General features: G+C 45.3%; 1 protein-coding gene across 1 annotated transcript in view; it reads right to left on the bottom strand.

The window, feature by feature from the left end:
* The window catches only part of KDM3A (lysine demethylase 3A), a 390,851-nt gene that overhangs the window by 226,888 nt on the left and 140,462 nt on the right, over positions 1-23,501 (bottom strand). Inside the window, exons 6-8 of the mRNA XM_085642629.1 lie at positions 5,522-5,594; positions 4,725-4,810; positions 4,488-4,637 (exon numbers count right to left, since the gene is read on the bottom strand). Of these exons, the coding sequence (XP_085498755.1) occupies positions 4,488-4,637; positions 4,725-4,810; positions 5,522-5,594 (309 nt within the window). The remainder of the gene's footprint in view (positions 1-4,487; positions 4,638-4,724; positions 4,811-5,521; positions 5,595-23,501) is intronic.

Below are 23,501 nucleotides of genomic sequence, written 5' to 3'. Positions count from 1 at the left end.
AGCACCATATACTCTTAGATGGCAGCACTGCACTTACAGGACCCAGGAATGGGCCTGGGTACTGTAGGGGCACAGGGCTCCTGCCTCTGTGCCAACACCACTGGCAAAGGGCACCCAGCTAGAGGGGTGGCTGATATATGCCAGGGTAGTGAAGGTTGTGGGCATGGCACACAGGGATGTGTGCCATGTCGACTCTCTGTTTTGTCCTGTATCCAGACACTCAGCCTGCAAGAGCAGTGTGTGTGTGTTAGGGTACAGGGCCTCTAAGGGTGGCACAAGGAGTGCTGCAGCCCTTAGAGGCCTTCCCTGGTCACAAGGCCCTGGGTACCTAGGGTACCATTTACCAGGGGCTGACATGTGGCCAGGGTTTGCCAATTTGGGTTTTGGCTGTTAGGCAGTTTTTAGGGAAGGAACACAGGCCCTGGGCACCTGATTGGCAGGAGCCCAGGGCACAACAAGGAAAAGTGCATCAGCTATTAGGCAAAAAAAGGGGGGGGGGGTTACCTCAACAGAAACCCACTTTCTTACAATAAGGAAAACAGACTCCCTTAGCACGAAGAGTGGTAGAAAATCTGAGGGACTAGAGCTCTTTCCAGGAAGGTTCTAGAGGGTGGTGACAGCCGATTGGTTGTTCTCTAGAGTTTGGTCCTTATTACAAAAGGACCCGGATGTGTTATTGTGAGGCCTTAGGCCTATTACTCTATATGTCTTATGGGACATTACTTTACTTATGTACCGGGGACTCCCATCCCGACGACGGGGAATGATTCAGGCATGGGAATCTATGAAAAATACCCGAATACTGGATAACAGTGTGTGCCATGCCTACAACCCACTGCCCTAGCATACATCAGTCAGCCCTCTAGCTGGGTGCCCTATACCAGTGGTGAGGGTACAGGTGCAGCCCTGTACCCCTACAGTGTCTAAGTCCATTCTTAGACATTGTAAGTGCAGTATATGGTGCTGGGATTTAATGAAAAATTCACACAGAGGGCATCTTAGAGATGCCCCCTGAAAAACAACATACCACTAGTGTGCAGGCTGAGTGGCAGCTTTCAGCTACCACCACCAGACATGTTTCTGGACCCCTGGGTCGAACGCCGGCAGGTCTCGGGGGTCTGAAACGATGCACATCCTGAGACGAGGGGCCAAGCATCCTCCCCCAGGATGGGCAGGGTCCACGAAGGGGAAGCTTCATAGGCTTGCTGCCTTTGTAAGCTTCCCCAGGCCACTTGTTGCTTTCAGCAACTGGTCCCCACTGGTTCTGACCCCCACTTTGGGCGGGAGAACCAGCAGAAAAAACAAGTGAGGAAGAGAGGGGGGCACAACTCCACCCATCAGGTGAGGGAGGCGAAGTGAAGCACAATTCTCAGTCCTCGCCATCTAGCAGATGGGGCGACCCAGCCAACCAGAGAAAGGCTTATGCCCCCCTCCCACTGGAGGGTGGCATAATAGGGGGTGTACCCACCCCAGGGAAGGGACTTATTGGTCCCAACCTTTTTACTGACCTGTAACGCCCCTAAATTTAGTATTCAGGGGCACACATGAACCGTGCTTCCCCAGACAAACACCTGCAAGAAGAAAAGAAGGACTGAACAGTCGTGCCGTAGCTAATAGGAGGACGCCCACTGACTTGGCTCCAGCCCTACGGGCCTGTCCCCACCTCGAACCTGCTCCAGCGAAATCCCAGTAGGTCCTGCAGCCAGCAACCTCGACAAACCCGGAGGACCTGCCTGCCTTCAATGCCAAAGACTCCTGTGAACACCAGATTTGTTCAAACAGACTCCAGTTCCGCAAGGATCCGTGGGTCTGCACCACTCTGCACCCAAAGCCTACAGCCCGAGTCAGAGTGGCCCAACACCAAGAGGAGGTCGCCCCCTGGCGATTCTGACCCGAGATCCGGCGACCCCTGACTTGCCTAGAGCCTCCAGCAGACGCCTGCAGCCTCAAACCGGAAGGTCCCCCCCCCCCAACCGCAACCAGGAGCTGGTAAGAAGATTAGACCCTAAAAGGCACCCCTCCACCCGACGTCCCATGGCCTTGGGTGGCCCAACCAACGGTGCCTAACCAACCTCCAAGATCCCAACTTACCTCTCCACGTGGTGGTCACACTCAGAAGACCTTCGTCCCTCAGCCTGCAGTGCCTTTGCAAACCAGAGACTCCCCAGTGCCGCTGAGGGTGCATCTTTTGTGCTGGCCTAAACCCCCATTTACCCTGAGCTTAAGTCCAGGAGCTTTGCTCCCACAACCCAGTGGCCTACTTGTCAGCAGCCACCAACCGGAGGCCCCCTATCCCCTGTTGAATAACATTGGGCCTCAGCACTTCACCCGGCCGCCCTAGTGCTGCTGGAGTGCATCCTTGACCCTGGGGGAACCCACCCTGCCCGAGTCTAACCCCAGAACACCCACTCTCACTACAAAGTACTTACCTTAAAACCGTCAACACTATTTTCCTCGATAGGATAACATTGACTGTTATTCTATGAATAGTTTTTAAGTGTGGAGTTGGGAAACCTAAAGAAATTCTTTAAAATTGTACTAGCTAACAAAAATGCTTTTAACTTCCCTGTTTACAGGAAATGTGCCAGTGCAGTATCCAGGCATACTGCACTCTGTAAGAAAAGCAATCTCAAAAGTAACTTACCTGTAACTTTACCAAGAATCCTATATAAAGTACATGTACTGTATTCTGAAAAGCATTACATTATGAGTAACACTACTGTAATCAAATCAAAATACATTTACAATTGCAATTCAAACTATTTACAAACTGCATTACTACTGTCAAGTATTTACTGCTTACCTGCGCCAGGCTTGCTTGGTTCTAGAAAAATAAAATGACTAAAATAATATTTTTATACAAAAACAATTGGTCTGACAGTGTGTACAACAAATGCTTAACACTGATAAAGCCTTACTGCTCGACCACACTACCAAAAATAGAGTGAGGTGCTATCTACTTTACCTCTGCCTACCTTTTGGGTTCCACTGGACTCGGAGCACACTATACCTCACTTTGGTATAGTATATACTGAGCCAGCTTCCTACATGAGGTCGGTAAGAAGGGGCAACTAGAAAGGGTACTGTTCTATGCTTAAAAACCCTACACATGAACAGCTACCGTACGAGATTGGACACATTTGAAAACGGACAAAGCTGAAACCATGCTTTCCAAGTTCCAAAATATATGGCATTTTATTTGAAAAATAAATAGTAAATACTTTATCCAGAAGTACTTCAAGTTCGACCAATATACACCTCATTAAGGTATGGTTATGTATAACAATCGCGTCACCAGAATCATTTTGAACAAGCATTGGCAAAGTTAAAAAGGTTTCTCCCAAGTGAGGCCTCGGCTTTGTTTTTTCCAAGATTTTTTTAGCCATATTGTACAATTGGTCTTGTGGAAACATCAAATGCGCTGTCTAGGAGACGTTATACGGAAGATGTATGGCTTTGAAATTATGTGTACTGCCTTTTAAAACACACACTAAACTTTGCTCTGATCCTACATCCAGTATACTACATTAGTATCATATTTCATCATGTGACTATAGTGTACTGACTTTGACCAGACGCGCGCGCCCCCCCCATAAGAAATGCAAATAAATGTCAAATTGTCTAGGATCATACAATCGTTGGCATACAATCATTGGCAATTTACAATATGCATTCTAGACCATTAATATTCAAGAACATTTCACAATCTACACTTTGGCACAAACCTAGAACATTCTTTAGTAAAAATTTAAGTATATTTATTGAAAACACAGTACTGAGGGTTGTTTCATTGCACAATTTAGCATGTTACGTTTTTTTGGGACCACCAACTGAAATGCTAAGGCATTTCAATTAAAACATTCTGAGCATGCCTCCACAACCACATCAGCAATTCAAACCTACTTCCTTCACCCCTCCTATTTCACTGCAGTCTTCCCAGTACTGCTGCAGTCGACCTGCACATCATTGATAATGCATTTGCACTTACAACAGAGCATTCACAGTAAGCAAATTGGAGGAACTCCTTTACAGCGGGCAGGATTTTGATGCATTTTAATTGCACACAATTCAGCTCTAGCAACCGGGAAAAACAGGAAGCAGAAACCTTACACTTTAAGTAAGAGTATATGCATGAAAACCAAACACCCATGGTGCAGGATTTTGTCCGATAAAGCACAGTGGTTTTGTGTTAGGTAATCAATGTTACCATTAGCACGTCACGGCCAGAAAAGTGACCAAAAATGTTGAATTACAACACCTGCATAACGAATTAAAACAGAAGCTTCACTGGCCCAGAACACTTTTCTATATGGATCACACTTGCGCCTAACAGTACTCATGGTACAAAAAAGAGAAATCCTTGCCATGTTTTAAAATGCCTTACAAAAAGTCTTATACCACAGGTGCAAAGTAGATCAGTTGACAAAACATGACAAAGAAAAAGGTCACGGCTGTTAGCCTTCTAATAGGAAGCAGAGCAGACTCACCAGCTGATGGGCAGAGGACAGTAACTCTTTAAATACATCCAGTGTGGTCTTTTGCAGTGGAGGCAGTCCTGTTGATTTGGGCTGCTCTGTTACAGTTGAACTTTTCTCCTCTTTTCTTACAATTTTTTCAACATTGCTAGCCTCTATGCCCTGCAAAGATAACACAATTGACCTTGATGGTAGAAAAGCGTAGATGTGTGGCTGGTTACACAGGCAACAAATATTTTAGTGGCCTACCTCAGAGTCCAATCGCTTCGGTTTAACCTCAGCTGTCACTTCGCTTTCAGATTTTCTTTTCAGAGTGGGAGGTTTATTGGATTTACCTGTAACATTTAGAACAGGGTGCATTCTATATTGTGTTTTATACCAATCTAACATTTATAACAAAATGCACTTTCTTCTAATGCACACACTATTCTCTTGAGTAAGGTAGAACATGCCATCTCTTTAAATTGCAGGAATGTGAATTTGGTAAACACTGAATTAATGACTTGAGCCATACTAATCTAGTTAGTTTTTTTGTGTCCCTAAATAAATTAATGACAGATTATATCCCATGACAATCTGAACAATTTGTGAAGCCTACATCATATAAAGATATGCAAGCACATTAAGGAACTACCACAATCCAGTGAGGCATTGCATTCCAATATCATGACCATTGGCTTATGTAGACATGATGGTAGTTGAACACTTGCTGAATCTATAGTAGTAAATGAGTGTGCAGCAAATGATGCACTTCATCATAAATAATTGTCAGGCCTATCTGCTACTGAGTGCAGAAATTAGTCACCCACACGTCTCCACAAAGAAGTAGGCAACAGTATTGCCAACACCTTTGAGACATGTAGGATATTGAAAATCTCAATGAAGTTTACCCTAAAAACATACCAATACTGCTTTAAAAAGGGACATACAATATATGTCTAATGAAATACAGTTAAAGTTCTTACTTTAACTTGATAATTAAATCACGATATGGTCCTAATATTTGCAGCAGAAGCCAGAGTAGACGAAACAAGCAGTGCACCTACCACAATCCTCAGGGACATCGTGTACGATTTCCACATGAATGAGTGCAGGATCAACAATTTTTAATCCTGGAACCTGTAAAACATTTTACACCATAAAAAAATATGTAATCTTAAAAATATAATAAATATGGAATCGGGTAATGCATGCCAAACTACAATAATGGATTTACTCATAGTATCAACATTTACTTTTTAAACACACTGAATTGCTTATGCATCTAAATACCGGCTCAGAAAAAAAGCCAAATACATCACATCTCACCAGGTTATAGAATTTTTACAACTACCTTCAACTGATCATTAAATCAAAATTTTTGTCTACAATGATGGTTTCTAAATTTTAAGGGACCGACCAAGAAGACAAGTCAGCTCTTGCCTTTGTTATCAGACTACAGACCGCATCAACTGATTGGTTTCCTCATTAAACAAAACCAATGATAGTACATGGCTGCTGATGCCATTGCATCAATCCAACACGATTAAAACCAATGATAGTACATGGCTGCTGATGCCATTGCATCAATCCAACAAGATTACTACTCAAACCAAAAGTACCACTGGCACTGTATAGCCACATCATGAAAAAGTCAAAATTCAGGCTCGATGGTGAAACCGCAGGTGTCCCTCTCAAACACTCTGGTCCAGCTTCTTGAGCGCAGTTTAATTATAGCTGACCACCAGTATGCTCAATGAGTGGATACGTTTTTAAAGATAGAGTTGCAACATTATTCGATTTAAGTAACTTTTACATTCATTCCCATCTATTTCAATGTTGACGGAAAGTCAGAAGCAGGAAATGAAGGAGTATGCCACTGATGATAGCTATGAAGACTCACCCTAGCTAAGCATTCCAGAAGGGCCAACTCTCTATGGCAGAAAAGGAGGGATTATGCAAAGTAAAAGCTAAGTCAATGACTAGATGACTGAGAAACGCAGATGCTTCTTCACATCCGGCGTTATACACTGTAGAGAATCTGGGATTAAAATCATATTTGATCTTTTGGCTAATATGTACTATCACATATGCACAGAGTGAGTAAAGCCCTTTAATGCATCAGCCCCCTTTCCTGCAAGTCAGTATTGATAGGTCACCTGCCAAACACCCCACGATTTAAAAGTAACTCGCTCCCCCCCTAACCAGACAGTAAGTATATATGGACCCCCACATACCAATTGAAGAATAGCCCTTTACAGAGTGAGGGAAATTATGCGACAAACTAGTTAAAAGACCTCTGAATGCTTTCATTGTTCAAAAGTTTAACATGTAATGTTTTAGGTAGAGCCTAGAGCAGTGCATGCGCTGCTTGCTCAACTTTAGTAAGAGGCTTTTCAAAGTGCTACCCGCCGGCCACCAGCTTGCGGTTACGTGCACAAGCACGCGCACCTCGCTCTGCCTCTCCAATCATTGCTGCGCGCGCATCCCTCGCGTGCTTAGCACGTCACCGCAATCACTTTTGTTTTCATCGCGATTACGCGCGGCGTTGTAGTTGCCTTTCCCCACTTTCCGTCAACAGCATCCACAATATTATTGGTAACCTTGGCTAATGTAATTCATCCCACGGCCGTCCCTTTACTGAGCTGTGCTCCATCTTACTTTGACTTTTGTTCTGCCTTTGTTTGAAATTTGAGTGTTTCTGCTGTTTGTCTGTCCCTCACTATGTGAAGATGGTACTGGGAGTTTAATCATTTGTTTTTGCAGCTTTTCAAAGTTATCGTTTTATTGATTGTCGTTTTGTCTATTTCTTTGTGGTAGGGCAGTTCAGCTTACACAACTCAAACATATTGTTGGTGTTATGTTGAATTAAGTATTTTTGCATAGCCTCTTCCAAGCTTCTAGAGTCTACCATGCCCCCTCAAAAAGCAGGAAATCTATTTCAGCCCCCCCACCAGGTTTAAATACACTTGGGGTTATCGTTTCCCTTCGCTCCAGTGGCTTGTGTGTCCCCCTCATGTCTTTGTCTCTGCCCTCAGTCTTTAAGTGCTACACACAGTGTTCTCATCAAATGCCTAGATTTCTCTTTACTTTCCATGTTGAGTAATGAATTCTCTAGTTCTTGGAAGAGAACGCCGTCATTGTTAATCAACTAAGCAGGTTACTAACCTCTAGCGGCCATGCAGAGTTCGAACACAAATGTATCCTGTTCACTTCTTGTTGCTGTTATGCTTATGGCATTTGTGCAGCTCACTAACACCCGTGGATATGACTTCGCAGCACTTGATAAAATTATCCTGAGGTTTAGATTCGTCTGTAGTCTGATTCAGTTTACGAAGTTGTACGGTCACTAGTGTGAATGAGTTATAGGTGAATGCTTTTGGTGTTCGAAGGAGACCAGAGGTCTGTACCGAATCATTTAAACATTTTGTAGGATTTCAGTATGCACACTGCCTAGCATAAGAGTGTATGTAAAACAGCTGGTGCTAATGAGGGCTGTTGGTTGATCTAATACAGTCAATAGCATTGAGCTCTGCTGGGCATATGTTGGGAGTTTTCACTTTGTTATGTAGCACATGGTGTCGCTTGGGGAGCCAGGGCTTTGTGAGCCCTGTTACACCCCCACTTATGGTATATTAGAGATTTGCTCATGTGCAGGGTTGGATGGATGTTATGTTAAGTATGTGATGTTATGCGCGCTACCGTTTGCATGGCATATCTGACTCACTTAGCTCTCCCTTCCATGTAGCGCACCGCTCTGCTTTTAATTTAATTTGCAGTCTTCCTAGGTTCATCTTTAAATGACCAGGCATGTAAACTTTTATTTCTAGGTTTGGTGTTGATACCTTTTGATTTTACTAAATTATATGGATCAAAAACTTATAGCAGCTTTCAGCCTGTCCTCTTCATGCACTGCTTTGTTGGCATTCAGTCGTCTTCAGCCCACTTCACCAGTTGGCCAACTTCGCTGACTAAGACTATGTTCTGCTGTTTCACATTGGCACATTCACACTCAAAGCAGTTCCCTTCAGTGCCAGGGACTACTATGGCAACTTAGGTCTTTTGAGACCCAAAATACTTTTGCTTTCGACCCATGTTTGTGTGTGTTTTTATGTATGTATATCTATATATGTAAATATGCCCCAAAAACTTATTTTACAATAACAAAACTAGCATAGACCGAACAAAAATGCTGCCTAACAAATGTCAGTTCAGTCTATTTTCAAATGATCCTTCAACACGACCTCTTCTGTAACGCCTCCTGCATTTAGTCCTGAGTTGTAGTGTTAATTATTGAATTCTTGCGCACTTACTAATAGTAACCCTACTCGGACACTTTACCAACTCTATATACCGTGAGTTTAGGATTCACTTTTTCGCTTGGTTTAATATTCTTTTGTTTGTTTCATAATTAAAAGACTGGGATGTCTTGCAGTTATTCAAAATAATTTTCTATCCACAATGTAATTATTTTAATCCCTCACGCTCTGTCTTCCACGTCTCCTTTTCCCATACTTAATAATTTTCTGTAATGCAGCACGGCGCAGTAAATGGATAGTTTCAATCATTGCCATACTTGCTGTCTAGTTTATTTATGTCTTCCATGACTGCGGTATGGAGAGAGCCCAGAAGTTGCATCATCCCATTGTACTCTGATAAATGGAGTGAGGGATTTGATAGTTTGTGCAGATTCTACTTGGCCAGATGCTCAATCTTAAGAAACATTTGCTTAGCAGGCATGCGCTCTTTTGTATCTTATAATATGAAACTCTGGACTTTCTCTGGTCCCTATTTGATCCACTTATAAACACACATCAACCAATACAACAACTGTTGCATGGCTAAACACTTAGAAGATCCCAAAGACGAGACCTATTGGCTATGCCAATGCTCGTTTTTAATACGTTCTATTATAATGCACTGAGGTATCTGTCGGATGATAATAAGCAAGACTCCCTTCCGGCATACAGCTAAAATTGGGCATGGAGGGTATCCCCGTATTGATTCTGCTAACAAATACAATGTAAACACAAGGAGATGATGGGCGGAGTGCTGAAACTTTTCAGACATTCACACCCGGTCACAGATCTGGGTTGAATCCACCATCATTCTTTAGCTCATTTCGCCACCACAGTTTGGACCCAGCCATAAGCAAATCATTCTTGACCCTGTGCCTCATGGGAAAAGTCCAGCCCGAACTGCCAGGCCAGGTCCTCCCTGGACCAGCAAAAAGCATCCGGAGACAGGTTTCGGGGCAACACCCCTCATCTGCCAGGCCAGTAAAAGGTCCAGTTGTTATGGGAGGTAACAAATGCAGACAAGGTGGTACCAAGGAGGGACTAACAAGCCTACTAACGACTCAGAAGCCAGTGACATAAGCCAACTGAAAATTGGGGCGAAGAGGGGGTGGGGCTTCAAAGCCATATTCCACTACTGCATGCGCTGCCCAGGCTCGACCGAAAAATCATAGCTGCCAGATTTCAACTGTAGTGTGTGATACCTACAGCTAAATCTTGGCTTTTTACCCAAAAACACTTTACTGCTAGAATTTTGAGCCCATAATTACAATGTAAAAAGCAAAATGTAAAGTCCCAAAATACAACTAGTCATCAGTTAACACGTCACAACTGACTTAAAGTGATACATTTGCCATGGGGACACTTGGGAACTAGGAATCTCCACACAACAGCGAGGGTGAGCTGGTTCTACCCAACCAAGAGCATTATTTCTTGGCGTCTCAAATTCTGTGGGTGGCAAAATGGGTGGAGGAACTACACCCAACTGATTCGGCGGAGCGTGACCCCCCCACCCCCGTACTCTCTGGACAGGATCCTCTCCATGTTCTACCCTTGTAATAGGTTGAATGAACCTCTTCCTTTATTGGTTCAGATTACGCGGAAATATTTCGGCAGGGCGCTGCGCCTTACTAGACACGTCACACCGTACACACCCGTAGTGCCCCTATTGGGTATGCCGACAGTGCAGGGACGAGTACAGGGCACGGACCTCATTGACTGGGCGGAGGCTGGTATAACCATCCTAGGGGATCTATACGAAGAAGGCGTATTACGGCCGTTCCTCACTATCCCGAATGAGGACGGGTTCCCCCCAGGCCAATTTCTGAATCATGCCTCCTGGACGGCCTCTGAGGCGCTGGTGGGGTGACATTGCGCAGGAGCCTCCAACACATCTCCTCATGCAATACGTACATGTCATGGGTACAGGATGCCACCTAGTGAACTGGTTTGCGGAATTGATCAGGGAGCATACCCTGGTGGATTTAACGCCGTTGCGAGATAAATGGGAGGCTGACCAGGGTGGGCCCTACTCGGAGAAGGAGTGGTCTGTAGTTTGAGAGTTCCAAACAGGTTCCCAGAAACTCCCGTTTTCGATCAATCCAGTTCTACATTGTCCACAGGGCATTTCTTTCCCCAAGAAGATAAATCGATATTTCCATAGACAGGATGAGTGCTGTCCGCGCTGCAGGTTGGTAGATGCCGATCTTTTACATATGCTTTGGTCCTGCCCAGATTTACATGCATATTGGGAGAGGGTACTTGGGGCATTAGTCATCAGCACAGACAGGGAGGTACCGAGGACATGTGAGGTGTGCATCACTGGTGAATTTCCAAGAAGCAAAGAGCACAAAGCATCTAATAGGTTGCTAGATTTGGGATTTATTGTGGCCAAACGATTAATTACGCGCAGGTGGAAGACGGAGGAGTCCCCGCCTCTAAAGGCTTGGTTTCTTTCCATGCAGAATTGGGTGAAGGCTGAGGCGGTCTCCTTGGTGCGTGAGGATACGTTTGGCCTGCGTAAATTACCCATTTCCTCTGCATGGAATGTAATGCTGTGTGTGTTACAGGGGCTGTTAACACCGGAAGACCCTTTGGATATTCCTAATTCAGAATAATTGTAAGGTATATTTGGGCAGACTTATGGCCCGAGCTATGCTTTGACAGCCTGCCCCATGCCCCAAACTATGCAGTTGTTTCTCCTAGTAGTCAAGATGTGCACCCATATGATGATTGAAAGGGGTCTGTTTCACAGCATTTGGGACCCGCATTTCTTTTTCCTACCTCGATGCGGCTCCTGTTTTCCCTCCTACCCTCTTTTCCCCTTAGTGTTTTCACGTTCATTGTTATTCAAAAGACTGTTTGGTTTGTATAGGCTGACTGATGTGATATGGCGGAGTGAAGCCATAAGTAAAGCGCATATGTACTTGAAATGTAATCACATAGTCGAGTTATAATGTACCACAATAAGATCATTTCGCATTACTGATGGAGAGTGGGGGCTCTATGATTGATGGGGTATGCCAATTGTTATCAGCTGTACATACTGCTAATGATGTAACCATGCCGCTGAGCCACTGACTTACAAATGGTATATGGCTAATTACCAACTGGTTCTGTGTAATAATTCCTATGATGGTAGATTGTTTTTCAATCATGGTCAAAAACCTTAATAAAAAGAACAAAAAAAATGAATCTCCACACAACAGCAGCACTACCTTAATGCAGTCTGGCAAACGTGCAGAAAAGCAGTGGCAAACATGCTCAAAATAGCAAGTTTCAGGTGATTTAGAATGGAGTGTTATAAATTAATTTGGTGCAATTCTAACTTGTAAAGGATCCTGCTGGCAGGGTAGACCACCCTCACAATGTCATAATATTCAATTAAGAGTAGGTGAATGACCCCCAACTATGTCCACAAATCTCTTACCAAAAACATTTTAATATAGACCTCTTACTTTAACCATTAATAGTTTGGTAAACAACGTCCTGACAGAGTGAGTGTGAGAAGTAATGAGATGAGAGAGGATAATGAGATGAGAGAGGATAATGAGATGAGAGAGGATAATGAGATGAGAGAGGATAATGAGATGTGGATATGGGATGGCAATACAGACTTTCTATGCCTAAAACTTTCTAAGATCAGTCCATTGGAGAAATTGCCAATTGAAAGACATTACATTCTCTGCATTATTTCACCCTTAGAAATTTATGGTAGTTTTTATTTTATGTAAAGAAAGCACAAAATAACATGGAACAAAATACCACCAAATATATAAAGTACAAGAAGCAAAACAAGCATTTGCAATGCAATAGGTCTCGCATTTACACAAGTTTAAGCTTTTGGCATTGTAAATGACAATGGGTTTTATTTATGTTTTAAAAACGAAAACAAAAATGAAAGGCATTGTTATTTGCAACGTCAATAGCTGAAACTTGCGTAAATGCGAGACCTATTGCATTGCAACTACTTGTTATCCAAGTGAAGACTGCAGTCTCTCCTACTTTCAAGGACTCAAAGCTCAGAAGAAACATGGCTCTGAGGACGAGGGGGGATAAAGTGATGTCCCCTTTAAACGAGTGGCTGCGACCCTTTCTACCCAGACTCTGCGACATTGGGTGTGGTGGGGCTTCCTGCAGGGGCGTAACACAGGCCCCCGCAGCCCCCGTGGTGCGGGGGGGGGGGGGGGGGCAAGCTCCAGGGGGGCCCCCTCAGCACAGCACTCTGGCTGCAGGGCTCCTGGTTGAGCCCGGAGCCCCCCCAGGTGCCTTGCACGGAGGCCCCCCTCAAGGTCCGTTACGCCAGCGGCGTCCTGGTTTGTAGTGTTAGTGGGGGGGGCTTTTATGCTCTCCTTTGGGAGCAGGTAACTGCAGACCCCCCTCACCCCCAGCTCATCCTATTATCTTCCAGTCTTTCATTAATAGGGTCTTTCACGTTCTTCTCTGTGACAGGTGAGCGTGCTCTGTAAGTGTGGTGCAAGGTGAGAGGGCAGCTGTGTAATAATACAAACACATATAAATATATAAATCACGTCAGATCAAACAGCTCACTAAACGGAGGACGTTCATTTGGCGCTACAAAGAGATATGTGATGCTGTTCTGCAGCACTTTGAAATGAGAGGGTTAGAGCTGTGTGTTCACAATGTCACGGTTTGGCCTAGAGCTGGCCGGGGTGTGGTGTGTGCCTTGTGTTTGGTTGTGTATATTGTCTAGAAGCCTTGTACCAGCAGAGCTGGGCATTAATTACATAAGAGCAGTGGCTCACAGGTGGGTAACATACACATGACCTGGTGACCCTGGAGGCATGAGTGGTAGGACATTGACACACACCCACACATGCTAACAGTGACGCCAGCTGCATCATGTCACAGGGACCTTTCAGGATGTGTTGTAGATAGAAATGTACTTCCTAGTAACAAGAGGATGGGTCGGAAACATGACAGCCAGGGATAAGTTGTTCCTGGAGTCGGGGGTGAGGCAGCTGGGCATGTGTGCGTGTGCGCTTAAGCCTATGTGCCTGGCAGTGTGTCTGTGTGTTGTGTCCTTGTGCGTGCCTATCCGTTTTCACGTGCATTTCTTCTGGGAAGGTCAGTGTGTCTCAGTCAGTCTTTGTTAGAAAATGTTGAAGGGACATATGTTTGTTGAATTGTTTGTGTGAATCTGTGGGTGCGTGCGTGTGTGTGTTTGTTACTGTTTCCGTGTGAATGGGTGCCTGTGGGTGTTTATCATTTTCTGTGGGAGTGTTTTTGCAAAACATGTATGTTCGTGTGTGTGTGTGCTCGCACATGCCTGCGTTTATGTGAGTGTGCATGCTATGGTGTGCATGTGTGTGTGTCTATATGCGTGCGAGTGTGTTTCTCTGTATGTGTCTGTGCGCGCGTGTTTGCACCTTTGTGTGCATGTCCGTGCGTATGTGTGTGTGTGTTGAGCTGAAAAAAAAACGGTTTCCAATCTCCATGTGTGGGTTTCCAATCTCCATGTGTGATTTATTTTAAAATGGTGGAATTTCGACTGGCTGCAGTGGACCCCGAGACTTTCACATTTAGAGGAGAAAGGCTGACTCAGTGGGCGCATATTTTAAAGTATTCGAGGGCCTCTTCAGTTTGCAAAAAGGCAGAGTGTTGTGTAATTTCACCACCCTCTATTTATAAATCCCCGATACCTGCCAGAGCAAACACACAACCTGGACCTCGCATCCCGTGTGCATCTTGTTTAATTGTACACATGACAATTCACAGAGATAAATGTCGACACTACACACTACACATTTTTGTTCTTGAAAAAGCTATAAAAAAAACGTTACTAATTCAGCACAAAGCTTCAAACGCCGCGGAGCCAAGGAATTCATGACTTGTGCGCAGAAAATATTCCAGCTGGAAACTTAAACAAGTAAAGCTACATCCAATATGGCCGTCACACCCGTTTGGCTATTTAGTAGTATGTGGTCTAGTTTGTCAATTTACTCCTCCGCCTTCTCTTTAGAGCCGCAGGTGTGAGTGAGGCAGTGGCTTACGCATGCGCGAACGCTGGCAAAGCGGTAGCTGAGGCGATGAGTGGCAACAAACACTGAACATACGAGCACGGTGGCGAAAGCGGTAGTAGCCGAGGTGGCGTCTGGCAGCTCAGGGGGTGGTATGGTGCACTATAAAGTGAGTATGCTGCGTTTCAGTATTTGCACGCATTTTTTTTCCCTTCGTGCGTCATTCTCTCACTTGTAATTAAATCAATTGCAGTTTAAAGGATAGCGTGTTACCAGCCACGGCTTTGTTATGCTTGCAATTGACATGGAACTTTCAGATAAATTGCATGTTGTACATTTAAAGCGCGACGCGCCGTGCTTGGAGCGCGCGAGCGCATTTAAAAAAGAAATTACAGGAGGCTCGTGAGGACGAAAGTGAAACTGCATGCTGGCTTGCGAGGGAAGGGGGACAGGAGATGTGCACGCCGCGTGGCTGTAAGCGCGTACACCAACTCAAATCCGCCAAAAGCCTGCGCGTGCCCATCTCCTGTCCCACTTCCGAGGCAAGTCAGCAACAATAGATCTCGCTGGCGACAGCGCTTCGCGCTGCGTTCGCCAGGCGAGACCTAAAAAGGAAGTAGTACATTGGGCAATACATTCCAAGGACTAGTAAGGCCGGGTATCGTGAGCAACAATGTATTGGTACAGTCCGTAGGATTGAATAAAATAAATATCTGGTTTGTCTTATAGTCTGTGTGGCTAGGCTAAGTAAATGAAGAAAGTGGTTACCAATGAGATAAAGGGTCCATGAACTGCAATTAGATGGACGGTTGTTTGTGAACCCGAAAGCTTGCACGCTAAACATGGTAAATAAAGAATAGCAAACACAAAAAACATGAAGGCTTGCAAGGTCATTTAAGGGACAGTAAGTTCTGAACCTATGGGATGGAAAGTACTGCATGTAACAGTCCTTTGGTCAGAGAAAGAGGGAGAGAAGAAGAGGAAGGAACGCCTTTAAATTAAACGTGTGCTCTACAACAATCACTGCAAAAAACAACAATTATTTGTAAACACTGGAAAAACACATTTGTCTATTTTGCGACTTAGGCAGCAGAATAAATAAAAATAAGCACCGCATTAAAAAGAAAATAAAAGTTGGAATACACAGAGTTAACACCAAAGAAATCCACCAAAAATAAGCACAGAAAATAAGACAGCATAGACATAGCACTTGACAAACAGGAAATGTCCAATCACGTTTAAGAACGCATATTCAGGATATCAATTAAACCCAGAACAAATCAGATGATAGGCTCAATATATCAAACGACACTCACTTAAATGCTGGAAACAAAACAAAAACACTATGCACAATTTTACTTGTAGGCTCCTGGGGTGGTACACAAACCGATTACCCCAACAAAAGTACAATACAAGTTGAGGTTAGAAACATAATGTCTCAAACAGGTAGTGCGGGACCTAATCAACAAGAACAATTGTTACTTACCTGTAAACAGGTGGTTCTCCAGTATTGGTGTCTTTCATAGATTCACATGCTTGAATATTCCCCGTCGTCGGAGTGGGAGTCCCACGGTAAATAAAATAGCAATATATATAGCAAAATATATACATAAATCATCACATAATTAGCGTTATACAGGTGTAAAACACCCATAGTGTACCTATATGAGAAACTCCATAGGAATACAATGGAGAGAGACAAAAGACTTTTGTAGTCTATCTCTGTCATTATGTAAGTCCGAACTCCAGCCAATCAGGCGTCAGCCCCTCTCTAGAACCTTCTCCTCAGAGCTTCTCACCTCAGATTTTCGTAGCACAAGAGTGACTGTAGAGTGTATGAGGAGAAGAGAGCCTCTGAAGGGAGGAGGGAGGGTCGCATGTGAATCTATGCAAGACACCAATACTGGAGAACCACCTGTTTACAGGTAAGTAACAATTGTTCTTCTCCAGTATTAGGGTGTCTTTCATAGATTCACATGCTGGAATATAGAATAGCTAGCAGTAACAATCACCATTGTTTCCATGCCAAAATAGATTCAAAAATATAAAGATAATCAATCTTCTTATGCATAAAAACAGTATTGAACAACTGTAACATTGTAAATGCATAATATAAATGGAAACAATTTGGAGGTGGGAGGAAGAGGCTCACCTTACTTAAAAAGATTGCGCAGCACTGCCTGTCCCACTGCAGCATCCTCCTCGCTTAAAGTTGCCAAGCAGTAGTGCTTAGTAAACGTGTGTCTGGTCGACCACGTAGCTGCTCTGCAGATGTGTTGCAAAGATACTCCAGCAAATAAGGCAGTAGATGATGATACTGCCCTAGTGGAGTGTGCCCTCACTGGAGACTGCAGAGGTTTATTTGCCCTTTGGTGGCAGAAGATCCAGCGTGCAATCGTTGGTTTAGTAACCTGACGTCCTTTATGACAGCGTCCATATGCTATAAAAAGTTGATTGGATTTTCGGAACGAAGCTGTCTTACTGATGTAGAACTTTAGACACCGCTTCACGTCCAAAGAATGCAATCTTTGCTCTGCAGGTGTCTGAGGATTGGCAAAAAAGGTCTTTAATATTACTGGCTCATTAATATGAAAGTCAGTAGGCACCTTGGGTAGAAATGATGGATTGGTGCGTAACACTACAGCATCCGGTTTGAACTGCAGGAAAGGAGGTTTGATGGTAAAAGCATGAATGTCACTGACACGACGTGAAGACGTTAGTGCCAGAAGTAGGGCTACTTTCCAAGTTAGATATTTTAGGTCGGCCTTGTGAATGGGCTCGAACGGAGGTCTCATCAATTGCGCTAACACAACGTTGAGGTGCCACAACGGAGGAGGACGCCGAACTGGCGGAAATTTACGGAATAAGCCTTTAAAGAATTGGCGGATTATTCTTGAGGAACAAAGGGAAGTTGATCCATCTTGTCGGAAACGGGAAATAGCTGCTAGAAAAACCCGTAAGGTTGCATGAGACAGTCCAGAACTAGCTAGGTGCAAGAAGAATGGTAGCAATTGCTCTGCCGTGGAATGTATCGGATGGACTCCGTTAGCAGCACACCAGTGGCAGAACCTTTTCCATTTGAACTTGTACGTCCTGACTGTAGAGGGGGCTCTTGCTTGGGCCAAAATATCCCTACAATCCTGCGGGATGTCTAGGTGGGCGAACTCATGGTGTTCAGGTTCCAGGCCGATAAGCTCAGTGAGGAGGGATTTGGATGACAAATTCTCCCTTCGCTCCTAGTGAGCAGATCCGTCCGATGTTGCAGGAGGATTGGTTGGCATTGGGACAGCAGGAGCAGTTCTGAGAACCACGCTTGTCGTGGCCAGCGCGGGGCTATTAGAATCAGGTGGCACGGTTGTCTCCTCATCTTCCAAAGAACCCGAGGTATGAGGGGTATTGGAGGAAAGGCGTACACAAATAGATTGCACCAGTTTATCAAAAGGGCATTCCCTTGCGACTCCTTGTGGGGATGCCAGCTTGCGTAATTTCGGCATTTCCGGTTCTCCGGCGTAGCAAAGAGATCCAGTTGCGGACGACCCCATAGTTGGAATATCCTCTCTAGAGTGGGTTGGTGTAACTCCCACTCGTGGGTCGACGAGCAGGACCTGCTTAGGGAATCCGCTAGGACATTGGATACTCCTGGTAGATGTACTGCCGTAATCATGATATGATGACTGAGAGACCAGTCCCAAATTCTTTGAGCTAACCTGGAGAGACTTGGGGATTTTGTTCCGCCCTGTTTGTTCACATAGTGCATACAGGTTGTGTTGTCTGTCTGTATTAGCACTGACTCTCCTTGGAGCAAAGGTAGAAATGATTTTAGAGCCAGAAAAATCGCCATCAGCTCCAACTTGTTGATGTGCCAAGATCTCTGATGTGTTGACCATCTTCCCTTCACAGAGAGGTCCTCCAAATGTGCGCCCCATCCCTCCAATGAGGCGTCTGTCGTGATTGTCCTGTCCGGCGGCACCGACAGAAATGACATGCCTTCCGTCAAGTTGGCTGGAATTGTCCACCATGCGAGTGCTGACTTCATTTGATCTGTGACACATATCATGTCGTGGAAAGATCCCGTTACCTGACGCCACTGAGCATCCAGAGCTTCCTGGATAGGACGTGTCCTCAGCCGGCAATGAGGGATCAAGGCAATGGATGAGGACGCCATTCCCAGAAACGATTTTAACAGTCTCACAGAAACTGACTCTTTTGATCTGATCAGAGACACCAGTCGCAGCATCTTTTGCAGACGCTCCTGGGAGAGAAACGCCTTTGCTGATACAGTTTCCAGAGTTGCTCCCAGAAAATCTCTTTGTTGGTACGGATGAAGTTGGGATTTTTCTGCATTTACGGACAGACCTAATGAGCGAAACACGTCCTGGCACAGAAGAGTGTGTTGTCGCAGGTGAGTGCTTGACTGAGATTTCAGGAGAAAATCGTCCAGGTATGGAAATATTTGCACTCCCTGGAGTCGCAAATACGCTATTACTGGAGCTAGTACCTTCGTGAACACTCGAGGGGCCTCGCGCAGGCCAAATGGTAACACTTTGAATTGGTAATCGTGTTGACCCACTCGAAAACGCAGGAACTTCCGATGCCGCTGTAATATAGGGATATGAAAATAGGCATCCTGGAGATCTATCGTTGCCAGAAAATCTTCCTGCAAGAGTAAGCGCAAGATGTCTACTAGCGTCATCATACGGAAGGATTGGCTCTTTATATATTTGTTTAGTGCCCTTAGATCGAGGATGGGCCTCCACTCTCCGTTTTTCTTTGTGATCAGAAAGAACCGGGAATAAAAACCTTTTCCCTTTTGAGACACTGGCACCGATTCTATAGCTCCTTTTTGCCTTAAAAGTCGAACTTGATGCAACAGTTCTTTCATGTGAGCTGGTGGCGGTCCGGAGGGTGGTGTGGGAGGAGGGAATTTGGTGAATTCTAAGGCGTGTCCCTTTTTTACAATGTCCAAAACCCAACGGTCCCTTGAGATGGAGGACCATTGGGAAAAGAACAGAGATTCGACCTCCAACCTTGTCCGTCTGGTAAGAGTCACGGTCTCTTTGACGCGGTTCCTCTGTATGAGGATTTTCCTCTATATGACTTGGAGGTTTGCTGTCGTGATGCTTGCTGTTGCTGGCCATAAGAGTAACGGTTGGATCCTTGATTGTAAGGTTTGTATTGTTTATTGTCCCTTCGAAAACTTGAGGAGGTGCCGCGTCCGCGTGCACCACGAAAATTGCTCCTTTGAAATTGAAGGTTTCCTAACGATCTAGCTGTCTCAGTATCCTTCTTTATGGACTGTAGAGCTTCATCGACGTGGCTTCCAAATAACGCCTCGCCGTCATACGCCATGTTAAGGATCATGGACTGTACCTCCTGACGAAAGGATGTCGATCTTAACCATCCTTGCCTACGCAGAACAGCCGCTCCGGCAAGCTGACGGAACCCCATGCAGGCGATGTCTACTGCACAATCGATTATTTCCGCCGATGCCGCTTCTCCCTCTTGGAGCAACTTCATTGCCTCCACCTTAGATGGCTCTGGCAACTCCTGAACCACATCCGAAATATCAGCCCATACTTGTCTGTCATATCGTCCCAAGATGGCCAAGGCATTAGCTGCTCTAACCACAGTAGAGGCCATAGAAGAGAATTTACGCCCTATGGCATCCATCCGACGTCCGTCACGATCCGGAGGTGTGGTGATAGTAGATGCAGGATTTTTCGCCTTACGTTGCGCTGCCTGCGTAACGACTGACTCAGGTTTAGCCTGACCCGTGAGGCATGCTGGGGTTCCTATTGGTGCCTTATATTTCTTTTCTAATCGAGGCACCTGTGCTGGCAAGGTATTCGGTGTCTGCATTAATTTCTTGCCTTCTTCCCAAATAAACTCCACAATGGGAATAGCATGCGTCTGTTTATAAGGTTGATTCTTGAAATCATAAAGGAAGCAATCTTCCTCTCTGCGCTCCGTTGTTAGTTTAAAACGGTGTGCTGCCCTTTCCATCAGTTGGTGAAAATTGGCTATGTCCACTGGAGGTGAATCCCCTGTTACTATCTGTGAGGGGGATGGTGTTTGTGCCTGGTAATTGTCCCACTCCGCCATATCATCGTCATTGTCATCCACATCCCCATCATCATCTGGGATTTCACCCTCTTCTGTGTCCTGAGGGCCTTCCTCTACAGGCTCATAGTGAGGCAACAACCTTTCTGGAACCTGTCTTGGAGGTGCAGACGGCATCTGAGGAACAGGATTTACAATAGGTACCGGTGGAATATTTGCCGGAATCACCGGGGCTGACGGAACCTCTGAACGTTGAGGGGATAGAGGGAACCGTTGGTTGTAGTCGTCCAACATGCGTTGGAGATTAGTTATGAGCGACAAAGGAAGAGTCGCCGTTTTATGCTTCGGAGGGACCTGCTGTATGTAAACTGGATCTTCATCCTCACTGCTGACATCCTGGCATTTAATAACTAAGTCGGACGGGCTTTGTGCCGTTCCAAAAGACTCCGGTAACCCCTCGGACTCCTGATCAGAATCCGTAGCGAATAATGGTGAGGGAGGCTGTGCATCTCCCACAGGAATATTGTCTTCCTGGCTATTCAGGCCAACACTAGGAGGTAATGGTGTCCAAGAAACCCCGGTTAAAGATGAAACCGACGCTGAAGTTAGCTGAGGTAGTTGTTCCCTCTTTGTCTTCTGGGCAGACGAAACGCTGTTTACTCTTATCTTTACAAATGTCCCTGCCGTCGACTGCTGCATGGTATGTTCTGCAGACGCCTTTGGAGAGGCCCTCGTCGACAGAGCCGTCGTCGACGGAATGATGGTCGACGGAACTATCGTCGACAGAGTCTGTGGCAACAAAATCGATGTCGACGGAGCCGCCGTCGACAGAGCCACCGTCGACGGAGCCGTCGTCGATGCTTTCGTCGACGGAATCACCGTCGACAGTGTCGTCGACGGGATGGTCTTTTTCTTCGTCGACGGAGTGGGCGTCGACGAGCTCGACGACGTCTTCGTCGACGACACAATCTTCGTCGACGGAACCTTTACCCTCTTCGTCGACGATGAAGTAATGGGCAAAATAGAAGTCACCGCCCTCTAGGTACTGATGGTAATCGTCGACGAGGATAACGTCGACAGAACGCTCGTCGACGACGAAGCAGCTGATGTCGTCGTCCGAGTCACCGTCGACGAGCAGAAACAGCAGATCTCGTCGACGGGAGTATCGTCGACGAGGCGGACAATCTTATCCCTGAGGAATGGGAAGTAGACGCCTCAGCAGCCTGAGAACAGTGTCCCTTAGGCGACAAAGCAGTAGGTGAGACAGCAGAAGTGGCAGCTGTCAGAGTCAAAGATAGTTTCTTTTTCTTGAGGAAAGGAGATGGTAACTCCTGCACACTACTGCGCTTAGAGGCTGGTTGAGAACGGCCAGAAAGAAGACTTTCAACATCAGAGAGTGGGTTATCCTTATCCTTCAGTCTCTGTAGCATTATTAACAGGCGGCCTTCTCTGTCCTTTAAAGTTTTTGTAGAAAAGGTTCTACAAAATTTACATTTTGCCACTTCATGGTCTGGGTATAAACAGTAAATACCCTTACTGTGTGGGTCCTCAGAAAATAAACGCAGCTTTCCACACGAAGAACATGGTCTAAACAAAGATTTCTTACTAGAAGACATCCTGACTGACAAAAACTGAGCAGAGCTCAGGGAGACTCCCTGTCACACGACGTGCGGTAGAAAATCTGAGGTGAGAAGCTCTGAGGAGAAGGTTCTAGAGAGGGGCTGACGCCTGATTGGCTGGAGTTCGGACTTACATAATGACAGAGATAGACTACAAAAGTCTTTTGTCTCTCTCCATTGTATTCCTATGGAGTTTCTCATATAGGTACACTATGGGTGTTTTACACCTGTATAACGCCAATTATGTGACGATTTATGTATATATTTTGCTATATATATTGCTATTTTATTTACCGTGGGACTCCCACTCCGACGACGGGGAATATTCAAGCATGTGAATCTATGAAAGACACCCTAATACTGGAGAAGTTATTTACTTCGGTAAGAATGTATTTGGTAGTGACAGTCCAGCCACAGATTCCTTAACCTATGAATTATCCCACGGCATAAGATTATATCTGAAAAATTCTTAGGGGGGGTGGGGGGGTTACATGGCTCCCTACTACGTTGTCTCCGGATATCACGTCAACGGAGCCATACAAGTCTCCTCTGACCCGCTGACAGCTTCTTCTGTGAAACTTTCTGCTCGAAACGCGGAGACACATAGAAACTGGCTGTAAAAACAGTGTGCTAAAAGAAGGAAAAATCTTTACCACGACAATGATAAAAGAGGAAAAGGGTATCAAATTGGCCAAGCAGATCCTTAAGGAAAAGGCCAAAAAGTCAATGAAGCACAAGTCATGCGAAACATTGCGCAGAGGCGCATGACAGTACATGGTAAATACCTTACACCCTATACCATATACCAGGAGGAAAAGGTGGAACTCCCTCAAACATATACCCAGAGAAAAAGGGGGTGGGGAAGGAGCCTATATTGGGACACGGGACCAGACCATTGGAACTGGAGGACCCCATCACAACAGGAGCAGAAAGGATAAAAGGGGGAGGGGAGGGGCGGGGCAGGGGGGAGGTAGGGGGGGAAGCACTACAACACCAAAAGTCCTAGAATCAGGAAGTAAGTCAACTAAAACACCAAGAGCAGACCTAAAGGGTCATTCAGAGAGCGGGAAGGATGGGCCGGGCATTAAGGAA

Source organism: Triturus cristatus, chromosome 2_2, assembly GCF_964204655.1.
Source record: "Triturus cristatus chromosome 2_2, aTriCri1.1, whole genome shotgun sequence".
Taxonomy (NCBI): Eukaryota; Metazoa; Chordata; class Amphibia; order Caudata; family Salamandridae; genus Triturus; species Triturus cristatus.
This window is presented reverse-complemented; position numbering and strand designations above follow the sequence as displayed.